This window comes from Pinus tabuliformis, chromosome 8 (genome assembly GCF_031772625.1).
Source record: "Pinus tabuliformis cultivar Carrire ecotype Pingquan chromosome 8, CPIR1, whole genome shotgun sequence".
Classification (NCBI taxonomy): Eukaryota; Viridiplantae; Streptophyta; class Pinopsida; order Pinales; family Pinaceae; genus Pinus; species Pinus tabuliformis.
The window spans coordinates 114,473,604-114,487,333 of NC_142294.1; the positions used below are offsets into that span (position 1 = coordinate 114,473,604).

The following is a 13,730-nucleotide window of genomic DNA, read 5'->3' on the forward strand; positions in this document are numbered from 1 at the left end:
TCCCTGATCTAGATTTGGATATGCCTTTTCTTGGCTTATTGTGATTTCCTAGGCTCCTTCTTCTTTCCATTTTTCTTTCCCTGGTCTCTGTAGTCAAATCATTACCTAATGTCTCACTAGATCTTTTCCATCGCATTTCCTCGCTAAGGATGGCACCAAGAACATCATCAAACTTTAAAGTACTAGATCTAGAGACAAAGTTACTAATAGCCAAAACCAGGCCATTCCAAATTTATGGCGATGAGCACAGAAATAACAAAGACTTAACTTCATTATCAAAATTTACCCCTACAAAACTTAACTGACTAGGAACCATGTTAAATTCATTTAAATGATCAGCAACAGATCCACCTTCTGACATCTTCATATTAAATATATGCTTCATAATAAATACCTGATTTGAGGTCGAGTAATTTTCATATAGTTTGGCCAATGTCGTCATTAAACCTTATGTTTTCGTTTCCTTTAAAATGTTGAATGCCACCATCACTACCAAACACAGATGTATAAGGATCAAATGCAGGGAAAGAAACAAGAAAAAGAAAAAACATAATACATAGTGCTTGATGAGATCACAAAAAAAGTAAAGGTGCCTGAAAATCATAATGATCAGTGGCCACAACAACCATAACAACAACAAGCACCTCAAACACCTGAAAGTGATGTTAGAAGATCTACCAGGATAATTAGACCCCTTGAACAATACTCTCCTTCATTATATTATGTATTGTTGACTGATTCTGGTGAACCGGAAATATATGATGAAACAATGAAAGTAGAAACCAGGAAGAAGTGGGAGCAAACATGGGAGAAGAGATGGAATGAATGAAATGTCTTGGAATAAAATGTTGAGTTCTTTGCAAAATCAATGGCACTCTAGTTGTCACTGTATAACTTGCCCATCTCATGCTTCTTTCCCAATTCATGCATAAACCTTTGTAACCAAATCATTTCTTTACTAGCCTCTATAACAGCAACATACTCTACTTTTTTTTGTTGAAAGTGCAACAATGTTTTGCAATTTTGAAACCCAAATAACAATATTTCCACCTACAGTAAACACATACCCTGTTGTGCTCCTCTTGTTATCTCTATCACCTCCCATATCTGCATCAACATATCCCTATAGAGAAATGTTTAAACCACCAAAGCATAATGCTTTATTTGTACCTTTCAAATACCTAAGAATCCACTTTACTGGCATCCAATGCTATTTTCTTGGATTGTTCGTATACCTACTTACAACTCCCATTGCATGTGCAATATCAAGCCTTGCGCAAACCATTTCATACATTAAGCTTCTAACTGCTGATGCATTGGAACTTTACACATATAATCCATCTCTTCCTGAGTCTTCATACACATATCCTTACTTAGTTTGAAATGGCTAGCCAAAGGTGTACTAACTAGTTTTTTGTTATGCATATTAAATCTTTCCAGCACCTTTTCTATGTACTCACTCTGAGACAATGTTAATTTGCGATTTTTCTTGTCCCTATTTATTCTCATACCAAGGATTTGTTTTGCAGCTCCCAAATCCTTCATTGAAAATGAATTTGCCAATTTTCCTTTGAGCACATTTATTTCCTTCATGTTAGACCTTGCAACAAGCGTCATCTACATACAATAAAATAATAATATAGATGCCATCATTTTTTTTAAAGATAAACACAATGGTTAGAGTGAAATCTAGTATAACCTTGTTCAGACATAAACCTATCAAATTATAGATACCATTGCCTTGGAGCCTATTAAGTCATACAATATCTTCTTCAATTTTCACACTAATTCCTCCTTCCCTTTGACCTCATACCCTTGTGGTTGATGCATATATATTTCTCCCTCCAAATCCCTATGGAGAAAGGTTTTCTTTACATCTAACTGCTCAAGATGAAAATATTTTGTTTCCACTAGACTTAAAATAATTCTTGTTGAAGTCATTTTAACAACATGAGAAAAAAACTCATCAAAGTATATTCCTTTCTTTCGTGCAAACCCCTTCACCACAATTCTATCATTATATCTATGTTTACCTCCATTTTCTTCCTTCAACCTATAAACCCATTTATTCTGCAATGTCGTTTTACCTGGAGGCAACTTGACTAAGTCCCAAGTCTGGTTATGTATCAAGGATTCCATCTCTTCTTACATGGTTTGCTCCCACTTCTTCCTAGTTTCTACTTCCATTGTTTCTTCATGTATTTCTGATTCATCGGAATCAGTCAACAATACATAATATAATGAAGGAGAGTATTGTTTAGGCGGTCTAATTATCCTGGTAGATCTTCTAACATCACTTTTATGTGTTTGAGGTGCTTGTAATTGTTGTGGTTGGTATGGTCATTGATCATTATGATTTTCAGGCACCTTTACTTTTTTTGTGATCTCATCAAGCACTATGTATTATGTTTTTTCTTTTTCTTGTTTCTTTCCCTACATTTGATCCTTATACAAGATATTTTCAATGAATATGACATCTCTTCTCCTAATGATTTTGTGATTTTCATAATCATATAAGCAATAACCAAAATCATTTACACCATATCCAATAAAGGTACATTTCTTTGATTTTTCCTCAAGCTTTGTTCTATTTTATTTATTGATGTGGACAAAGGATTCACAACCGAAAGTATTTAAAAATGAGTAGTTTACCTTTTTACCTTTCCATGCTTCCTCTGGAATACCACCATCCAAGGAACTTGAAGGCCCTCTATTTATTAGATAAACAACAATATCTATATCATATTCCCAAAATTGTAAGGGAAATCCTTTATTCAATCTCATGCACCTTGCAGCTCCATGATTGTCCTATTCATCATTTTTGATACACCATTTTCCTGTGGTGTTCCTAGAATTATCTTCTCTCTGCTAATTCCATACCTCCATCATCTGATCTGAGACAATTCAACTTCTTTCTTGTCTCATTCTCAAACAAATCTTTTCCTTTCTTGAAAGTATTAAATACATCAAATTTATTTCAAATACAATATATTCAAGTTTTCCCAGTTGCATCATCAATAAAAGTAACATAATAGCAAGATACACTAAGAGATGATACCTGAGCAGGTCCTCACACATCTATATGCACAAGCTATAATTTTTCTCTCTTCTTTTCCTTCCCAACTATGATAAATCTAACTCTCTTTTGTTTTCCATAAACACAATTTTCACAGAAATCCAAATCAACATGCTTCAAACCTAGAAACAAATTTCTTGAGTGAAGAATCTGCATCCCCTTCTCACTCATGTGCTCGAGCCTATGATTCCAGAGTGTCGTATCTGCTCATGTGGAGGTTAAAGCATTAACGTAATTAGAAATACTATTGCATAAATACAATGTACCAACCTTTTCTCATTTTCCTATTACCAAGGCTCCTTTAGTGACCTTGTAGGTTTTGTCTATAAAAGTAGTTACACAACCTTAACCTCCTAACTTCCCTATTGAAATCAAATTTTTCTTTAGATCTATAACATTCCTTTCCTCCTTCAATATCCATTGGTTTCCATTCTATTTTTTTATATAAATCTTACCCATTCCAAAAAATTTACATGGTTTATCATCACCCAAACGAACCTGTCCAAAATCTCCTTGAACATAGTCATGAAAATGTTTCCTATCAAGTGTGGCATGGAATGAGGCACCTAAATCTACCACCTAGACATAAATAATATTCTCTAATGAAAGAATCAAAGCATATTGCAACACATCACCTGTCACTTTCACTTCATGATTTTTCTCTTGTTATCCATCTCCTTCTTTTCCCTTCTAATATTTACAGTCTTTCTTCAAGTATCCTTTCTTCCCACATTTCCAACACACTATCCCTAATTTGGATTTGGATATGCCTTTTCATGACTTATTGTGATTCCCTGGGCTCCTTCCTCTTTCCATTTTTCTTCCCCTAGTCTCTGTAGTCAAATCATTACTTAATGTCTCACTGGATCTTTTCCATCGCATTTCCTCGCTAAGGATGGCACCAACAACATCATCAAACTTTAAAGTACTAGATCTAGAGACAAAGTTACTAATAGCCAAAACCAGGCCATTCCAAATTTCTGGAGATGAGCACAGAAATAACAGAGACCTAACTTCATCATTTAAAGTTACCCCTACAAAACTTAACTCACTAGTAACCATGTTAAATTCATTTAAATGATCAGCAACAGATCCACCTTCTGACATCTTCATATTAAATATATGCTTCATAATAAATACCTTATTTTAGGTCGAAGGTTTTTCATATAGTTTGGCCAATGTTGTCATTAAACCTTATGTTGTCGTTTCATTTGAAATGATGAATGTCACCGTCACTGCTAGACATAGTTGTATTGTTCCTAGTGCCTTTCTGTCAAGAATCCCCCATTTTGTGTCTGTCATACTCATTGGATTCTTTGATTTTCCACTCAATGGTAGGTATAAATATTTTTTATACATATAATCTTCAATATGCATCTTCCACGGCTGGTAGTTTTGGCTATTAAATTCTCGACCCTAAACCTACCATCTTCGACCATTGCTCCCACTCGAACTAGGAACCCTTCTCTCCTACAATTTTATCAGCCAAATAGACCTTCAGATCTGATAACATTTGTTAGAAATTAATTAACAGCGCAATGAAATAGACAAAATATTGTGTAAACACAAATACAGAAATGCATAGAACAAGAGAGACACAGATATATGTGTTTCACCCAATTTGGGTTACGTCCATGGAGAAATAGCCAATCCTTCCTTTTATATTATCCAGAAAAATGAAGAGGTACAGCCTACAATAGATGCATTGTAATTTCATCTTCTCTCTCACATAGTATCCTCTCTCTTTCTTGCTCAGAATAATAATACACAGTCACAATACAATTTCCTCATATAAATTGAGGGTTGCCTTCTAGGGAAAAAAAAACCTAAATTAACATAACTTATACCGTCATATCATCCTCCTAATGAACGGCCCAGATTTCTGCGAAATTACAATATTTTATACGGAAATTTTTCATCTATCTTTAGCTTTGGGGGCACTGCCCCCGAACCCCCGCTAAGCGGCGACTCATAAAAAAAAATGTCCCCCCCCCCCCCCGCTTGACCCCCCTGATGGCAATTAAACGGACGGAGTTATCGCCCTGTTAGGAACAGAGATCCAATGCAATTGAAACAAAAAACCTTTGAACAATAAAAAAGATAATCATGCTCCACACCCAACACACAAAATGAAATTTGTATGCGATGTGATATTTCATTACTAGACGTAGTTTGCAACCATGCAATATGTCACTACTGGACATATTTTGCAACCATACAAGGTGTCACTACTAGAGAAACTTTACTTTTATGTGTGTGATACTATACCAACACTTTGAATACATAAAGACACATAACACAAATTTTTAGGGTGCACATATGAAAAAAACTTAATCAAATTGTTACACCCAACCTTAAAAGAGGTGTGATACACATCAAGCCAAAGATCATTTTATTGTGGTGTCCATAAGCCAAAATTTTCTTTAAAAAACTACATGAAAGAAAAAATAACTTTTAGATGATAAACATAAGTCAAATACCTAATGCCAAATCTTTATTTAAATGTAATACACAATCAGTTGCACTCAAACTTACTTTGGTCATGACACAACTTTTCACATTTAAATTAGTTTGATCATGACATATCACATGACATATCACATCACGTCTTATCCGTGTGATATGTCTCACTTTCTCAAACATTAATTCATCATGACAAAGGGGAAATTCCTAAACTTTCCTTGATATTATCACCATGCTGTTAGTTTACTCAACCAACTTAAAATAAAAATAAAATCATCTTTTCACCTTATAACAAATTACTTTTTTTTATCTTCAAAGACAATTGCTAGCTATGATTAATTTCCCCATGTAGGTTGTTAAAGATGACAACTATATTATTGACGGTCAACAACATTATTAAAGATGGAGAACTCTACTGCCACCAATTAGTTTGTATCAACCACCTTTGGAACTTTTAATAGAAAATATTTTGTTAGATCTAACACTTTTGTGATCCATAATATAGATATATGTCTTTTGGATTAATCACATTATTAGGATTTGGTCGACGTTTCGAACCAACTAGTGTGCTTCATCCTTAGGACAAGGTGAGAAATCAATCGATCTAAGGAATAAATAGCATCTATGCATCATTGCCAAGAGTTAGCCGTTGGTAAATTAGTTAATAAGGTAAATAAAATATTATTCAAAAATCAATAGTAAGGAGTTGTCTATTAAAATATTATATATTTAGTTAAAACTAATTGTTAGGAATAAATAAATATAAAATATTTTATTTCAATATTTTAATAATTATTTATTAATGTTATCAATTTATATAATATTATTTATTAGGGTTTAACATATTCTAGTTAAATAAAAATATAGCAATGTTGAATTATAAAAAAATAGAGTTATAGGTTAAGAATTGGTACTAGAAATATTAATAATATAAAATGAAAAAAGAGGTTACGTCTTATTATTTAAATATATAGAAATTATTAGGCATATATATATTTTAGTTATATTAACTAATTTAATAATATTGCAAAAAATAAATGGTAGTGGAGGACTTTAACATTTATATATATTCAAAAAGATGAATGGTCAAGAGAGGAAACAAAATAATAACTAAAATCTGAAGGGTTAAAAAAATATGTGTAATTTAAAAAGAGGCTACTAAAAAATAATTACTATGATAAACAAATGAAATTAAAAAATCTTAATAAGAATAATAGGGGCCTATAAATGATGAAAACATAAGAAAATAATAGTATTTTTTTCATAAAATATAAAAATCAAAAAGAAATAAAAAGGAGAAAGGAGAAGAAAGGGAGGTAGAATCATGAAGAGAGAGCCTGAATCCATCTCTTACTCAATTTCCAATCATGATCCCTATTAAGATTTCTGGCATGCCTCTCAATCTCAAACGCTTCCCTAGGCTTCTTGTGGTGGGATTATTGAAGAATCCAAAGTCATTGATAGGGTTGATCACTTCCACCACAGGAAGCTTAGGGAAACAATTGAGATTGAGAGGCATGCTAGAAATCTTAATACTTCTTCCTTTTTATTTTTCTTTTTTCCCTGTATATATTTCTTTGACCGTTAATCTCTACCATTTCCTTTATTTAAAAACTTTTGGCCATTAATAATTTAATATTTTCATCATAATCACTGTTATTTTGGTCATCTTGCTTTCATTATTTATAAGATTGATCATCTCTCACACTTACTATCTATTTGTTTTATTGTCCCTGGGTGGTGTCCACCCGAAACGTCCTATAGGGAAATCTTCCACACAAACACTTATTATCTATTTGATTTGGAAAACTTGCACACAAACACTTATTATCTATTTGATTTCTTGTTCCTGAAAATGGGTGGGTGGAGTGTCCACCTGAAACTGTTATAGAGGGAAATCTTCCACACACTTCATATCCTAAAGTTTCAAACAATATAAATAACTGTGGAAATCTCCACTTTCAAACAAAAAATTATATCAATATTAATATAAATAAAACAAATTTATATCAAATTTATATAAAAATAAATAAAGATATCAAATTTCTACAAATTTTATTTCAAATATTGTAATTAAAAAAGGTTGACATTTATAGGATCGATTTTTCAAGGAAAAAAAACATAATTTCATTTATTGCATCAGCATTCTACAATCCAGTATGGAGGAGATGTGTAAATTAGTATGCAGGAGATGTGTAAATTTGTCTATCCAGCTAAAATTTTAGCTTATGTCAACCAAATTAAAAATCTAAAAAATATAAATATAAATAACCTTACAAAACATATCAATAATGTCATCCAAATTAAAAATCTAAATAAACATATAACTAATGTCGGCTTAAACAAAATCTTAAATAAACAATTAAAAATTCATTAACACAACGAAATATGTTCAATACTCTTTTTGGAGTGTAAAATTTGAGGAAAAGTTTGCACCTCTAGGGATCTTTATAGGCGCATGATGGGTCCAGAGAAATATTGATCTAGGTTAGTAGATAAAACAAAAATACATAATTACATTTTTGTGTGTACACAGCCAATTGTATATTCATAAAAAAAAAAAAAAAACAAAACATACTGACCAACATAATAACTCATATATACATCATTGCACCCCAGAAATAACCACATAACTCAGATATAAAGTATAAAGTAAAGTTCCATTTACAATTGGTTAAATTAACAGAATTTTCTTCTTGAAAAACATACCAGTAAAAACAGTGAAATGTAAACAAAAACTAAAACGGAAAAGCATGTTCGCCATATATGAATAATGAAAGAAACAGAAATATTCACCATTTAAAAATTCCTCTAGAAATTTAATTTTTCATAATTTATAATACATTCAAAATTAATTTAAAGCTATACTAAGTTCACAAATCTAAAATTATTATTATTATTTTATTTATTTTTTTATTTTTTTATTTTTTTTCCTTGGTGGAAAAATCGATCAACTCAGGTGTCAAACCAACAATAAGGACAGCCATCTCTGGTTGCTATCCGCGAGTGCTGGCTTGACTCATCACCGTCAAATAGGAAAACCATGCCACCTGTGATAACTTGCAAAACCACGCCACCTGTAATAACCCGCTGGTGGTCCGTAAGGGAGCAGGCTTCCACTCCTGCCAGTGCTGTTTCCTTAAGTCCGAGGAAGACGAGCTCTTAGCCAAGCAGAAACAGTTTTACGGCATACTCCAGGCCATAAAATTTATTATATTATTTAAAAATAAATTTAAATTTTATTAATTTAAATTTATTTAATTTTTTAAATATATTAAAACCATTATTCTTATATTTTTTTAAATTTAAACCTAACGTTTTTGAATTTTAAAAAAAATAAATAGAATCGGTCAAAATCACTTCAATTATGAGATCAGCATGAAATTACTTCAAAATATGGATCTTAATCATTCTCAAAAATATGAATCAGTGTAATAAAGGACAATTAGTTTTAATTAAGAGAAACTTGAATGCAAAAATTCAAAAGTATTTGATAGTGATTTTGATCATGGTACATGGAATTTTTCGATTTTAATTTTATTCATTTTAATTTTTATAAATAATTTTATTTTAAAATTATTAAATTATATATTTTAAATTGGTAAAAAAGAAAATTATTTATTAAATATATATATATAAACTTACAATGCAAAGATTCAAAGGGTCTGATAATGGTTTCATCATTGATGAACAGGGAATTGGCGTCCTATGTTGCAAATACACTCGTTTTTATTTTCAGGTAAGACAATTTTCTAATGGTTTACATATAGTTTCAATGATATTTTATTTTATAATATTGTTTTATAATTTTTTTAAATTTTAAAAAATAAAATAAATAATTTTATATAAATTCTGTAGATAGTTATTTTTCTATAAAATTAAATTATTATTATTAGTATTTATTTTTAAAGTCACAGTTAAGTTAGATATCAAATTGGTGTATGAGACTTTTTGTTTGTGGGACAAGGGAACCAAAATTGATTTGACTATTAAGTCTATTAAGGCATACATACTTTACCCCTGTGGTTTTGAAGTTGTGACCTCTTAGTAGGAAACGCATGCTCTTAACCATTAGGCCCACTCACTTTGTATCATTAGGCCCACTCAAAATATGAATGAAAAAATAATAATTTTAAAATTTATTTAGATTTAATTTAGTTTATTTATAAGGTTGTCAAATTGTACAGAATATATTGAAAGAAATCCAAAAAATTGTCTCAATCTCATAGGGATTTTAGGAAAATAGATAAAACAGAGATCTTGTTGCTAAATTATTTCGTCATTTGGAGATCAATAGGTCAATTCTTCTTGAAATCTTTGAGATTAAACCAAAAAAAATTGGCTCATATTTTCCATATATATATATATATATATATATAATCTATTATACTCACACGATATATTTTGTATTGTTTTGAATCGTGGGAAAGCTATTCGTCATTTCCTTCAGAATCCTTTCTACGAAGCATGGAGAGTTTTTTCTTAGTTGTTTCATTTTCTCGTTTTTGTGTCAAACCTTTGCCTCTTAATGAGTATTCCATCCCATCTAAATCATAGATATAGAGCATGACAATATAATATGATAGATATAGAGCTAGTGTTCCTTGTTGCTTAGTTTAATAAAATATTTTAATGTCACGATATGTTTTATGTACTTCAAACAATAATAAAATTGTAAAATGAGTTATATGAATATTTGTTTAACTTTTTTTCATTAATTTTTTTAATATTATTAAACAAGTTTTTGGTAGATAAAGGTATATATATATAAACACTGGGATCTCGCATGATTATTATTACAGTCTCGAAGGGCTCTCTCTCATGATATAAACACAGTCATATATATAAACAGATCTCGGTCATATAGCCTCGTTGTCTCGCTGTCCGGATTTTAAAGCTCGCTGCTTCGGTGATATATGAACAATCATATATATAAACAGTTTCGGTGATATATGAACAGTCTCGGCTCGGAAGATATATAATCATCTCGTCTCGGGATATATAAAGCAGTCTCTTGGTTTTAAAGCTCGCAATCCAAAGCTTGGAGATCTTGGCTCTCACATCAGGTTCGGATATCAGGTGCACACATTCCTTATCTTTTTCTTTTTAATACATATTTGCTCATATAATGTCAAGTATGAATACTTCACCACAGTTACCAAAGATTACCAAGGGCAGACCTAGCACAGTTACTCTACAAGGCCTCTATGAGTATATAGAGTCTTTAGAGAAACGCAGAGAAGAAAGAGAAGCCAAGTTACAAAAAGAGTTAGAAACTGTGCTGGAAAACAAATTTGCATCTCTTGAAAACACTATCCAGAAACAAATAGAAAATAAAATAGAACTACTGGAGAATAAAATGGAGGCAATGGAGACTAGATTGCATGTTATAGAAAAACAAAACCAAGATACTAACCAACCATCCCAGCAAGGAGACGCTGATACCTTAGAGGGTCTTAAAATGAAAGACATGATTAAAGAATTACAAGAAAAAGTTAATAGCCGCCTCACCGTAAATAGTGTGGTAGATAAGTTAGATATTAAACCAATTAAAGACGAAATGAAAAAATTAATAGAATTAGACCACGAACGTAACAAAAGGACCTTAAACCTTATAATCTTCGGTTTAAAAGAGGAAGAAGATGAGGATACTTTAGCCTTAGTCCAGACAGAATTACATAATAGATTACAAATTGAAACAGCGTGTCTCACAGAAGCAACAAGGTTGGGGAAATTAACCGAGAATAAAGGAAGATTAATCCGCATAAAGGTGAGCTCTACTGATCATAAGCACAACATACTTAGTAAAACCTCAAGTCTAAAAGGAACGGGAATATTCATAAATGAAGATCTCATTCCAGAAGACCAAGCAAAATTAAGAAAGGAGGTTCAAAAGGTAAAAGAAGCTAGAAAGGAAGGAAAATGGGCAATAATTAGAAATAGAAAAGCCTTTATTCGGGACAAAAACCAAAAAGATAGTAATCAATAGCAATTAAACATGCTCCAGATCCTTTCTTGGAACTGTCGGGGCTTCCCATGGAACAAAGGCCCCAAGCTAAGTTGGATCTCAAATGATGTTGATATTATTTTGCTTGTTGAAACTTGGGAGCACGAAGAATCTAAGGTCCCTAACATAGATGGCTTTACGCTATGGTCTACATGGAACAAGCGATCCTCCCGTAGAGGCATTGGGGGAATAGCTTGTTACATTAAGAAGAACATCTCCCCCTATGTTAGGCTTTATAAAAATGACCCTTACAACCAATTTAGTTGGATAGAGATCAGAGACATTAATAATAAAAAGTCCTACATAGCAATATGTTATTTCCCCCCCATTAATTCTAACTTCTATAAGAAGAAGAATCTAGATAAAACTAACCCTTACAATAGTTTAGAGAACGATATTTCTAGCCTAAGGAATGATGGTAATATCCTTTTAATAGGTGACTTCAATGCCCGAACTTCAAGTAACCAAGCCATTGTTTTAAGCAATCGTTCCAACCCTAATCCTCTTTGGTTAGACGAAGACCCTACCCTGGCTAGTAGGTACAAAAGGAGCTCTGAAGACCTCGGGGAAAATTTGTTTGGGTCAGAGCTTGTCAAGCTCTGTAGTGCTCAGGATCTCATAATTTGCAACGGTCTAAAAAAGTGGCCCAATTCCAGCAAGATGACTTGCATCCATGGACTTGGTAGCAGCGTAGTAGACTACGTTATTTCCGATCTTCCTTTATACAACGAAATGATAAACTTTGACATCTTAAACGACCACGAGCCTGACTCCGATCATAGGCCTTTACTTATAACCCTCAATTTTGTCATGCATAGAGTTCCCATAGAAAATAATACTTACAACCAAAAGAACTTAATATTTGATAAAAATAAAAAGGACCTCTTTCTAAATGAATGAAAAACTAACTTGCCTCCTTTATCTAGTATAGATAACATAGAAGACCTATATCATAATTTTACTACAACCCTCTCATATTCTATTAAAAAGTTCTCAATTGAAGTCTCAAATAATAAAAGAAATAGCAAAACCAATCCTTGGTATGACAAAGATTGTAAGAATGCGAGGAAAGCAATTAAGGAAGCTGTTGATGATTCTCTTAAAATGGACAAGATAAGAATATACAAAGCCCTAATTAAAAGGAAAAAGAGACAGTACATTCGTCAAAGACAGGAGAATCTCTTACACCTCTCTAAGGTAGCTCCTAAAAAATTTTGGAGGCAGATTCTGACTAGGAAGACTAAGGATAATAATAAAATTGCTCTTCACGATTGGAATTCTTATCTTAAAAAGCTTTATGAATCTCCCAATGTCACGGATAATTTAGAAACCCTGCTCACAATGAAAGAAGTCTTCTCTTTAGAAGACATTAAGTTTGGGGTTAATCGCCTCGCGAATGGGAAAGCTAAGGACATTGAAGGTTACCAGGCAGAAATCTTAAAAATTGGAGGCCCTGTCCTCATCCCCCACATCCACAAGCTTTTCAATCAAGCTGTTAAGCAAGGGTTCCCTAAACCTTGGACTGAGAGCCTCATTATCCCTATTTTTAAAAGTGGAGATACAAATAACCCCTCTAATTATCGAACAATTATGATCAGCCCTCTCTTAGCCAAATTATATGGTAGTATTCTGGAAAAAAAGTTAAGCATATGGCTTGAAAGTGAAGATAAGCGAGCTAAAGGCCAAGCAGGTTTCAGAAGGCATCACTCAACAACAGACCACCTTGTTACGCTAAGGATCATTACGGAGGAATGTCGTAATGATAAATCCAATTTATTCTGCTGCTTTGTAGACTTTAGAAAGGCTTTCGATACGGTTCCTAGATACAACCTTTGGAATAGGTTAGAAGAGCTAAAGGTTCCTCTTGAGTTAAGAGCTGCTGCTATAAGGCTATACAAGAATGTAATTGCCAAGCTAAAGAACAATGAGGGGTGGTCAAAAGATATTAAGTGTAACATCGGAGTTAAACAAGGTTGCCCCCTCTCCCCTACTCTATTTGGCATTTACATCGATAAGCTCGAAGGTTATTTAGAAGAAGCAGGATGTGGTGGCACAATCTTAGCTGGGATAGTCATTATCCTTCTTCTCTATGCTGACGATATTGTTCTTCTGGCAAGGTGCCCTTCTGATCTTGATAAGCAACTCAAGCTTCTTAAGGATTTCTGCTCTACCATGGGTATGACT

General features: G+C 32.5%; 1 protein-coding gene across 1 annotated transcript in view; it reads left to right on the plus strand.

The window, feature by feature from the left end:
- The window catches only part of LOC149234388 (sodium/hydrogen exchanger 7-like), a 418,034-nt gene that overhangs the window by 157,850 nt on the left and 246,454 nt on the right, over window positions 1-13,730 (plus strand). Inside the window, exon 3 of the mRNA XM_089368256.1 lies at window positions 9,234-9,278. Within this exon, the coding sequence (XP_089224382.1) occupies window positions 9,234-9,278 (45 nt within the window). The remainder of the gene's footprint in view (window positions 1-9,233; window positions 9,279-13,730) is intronic.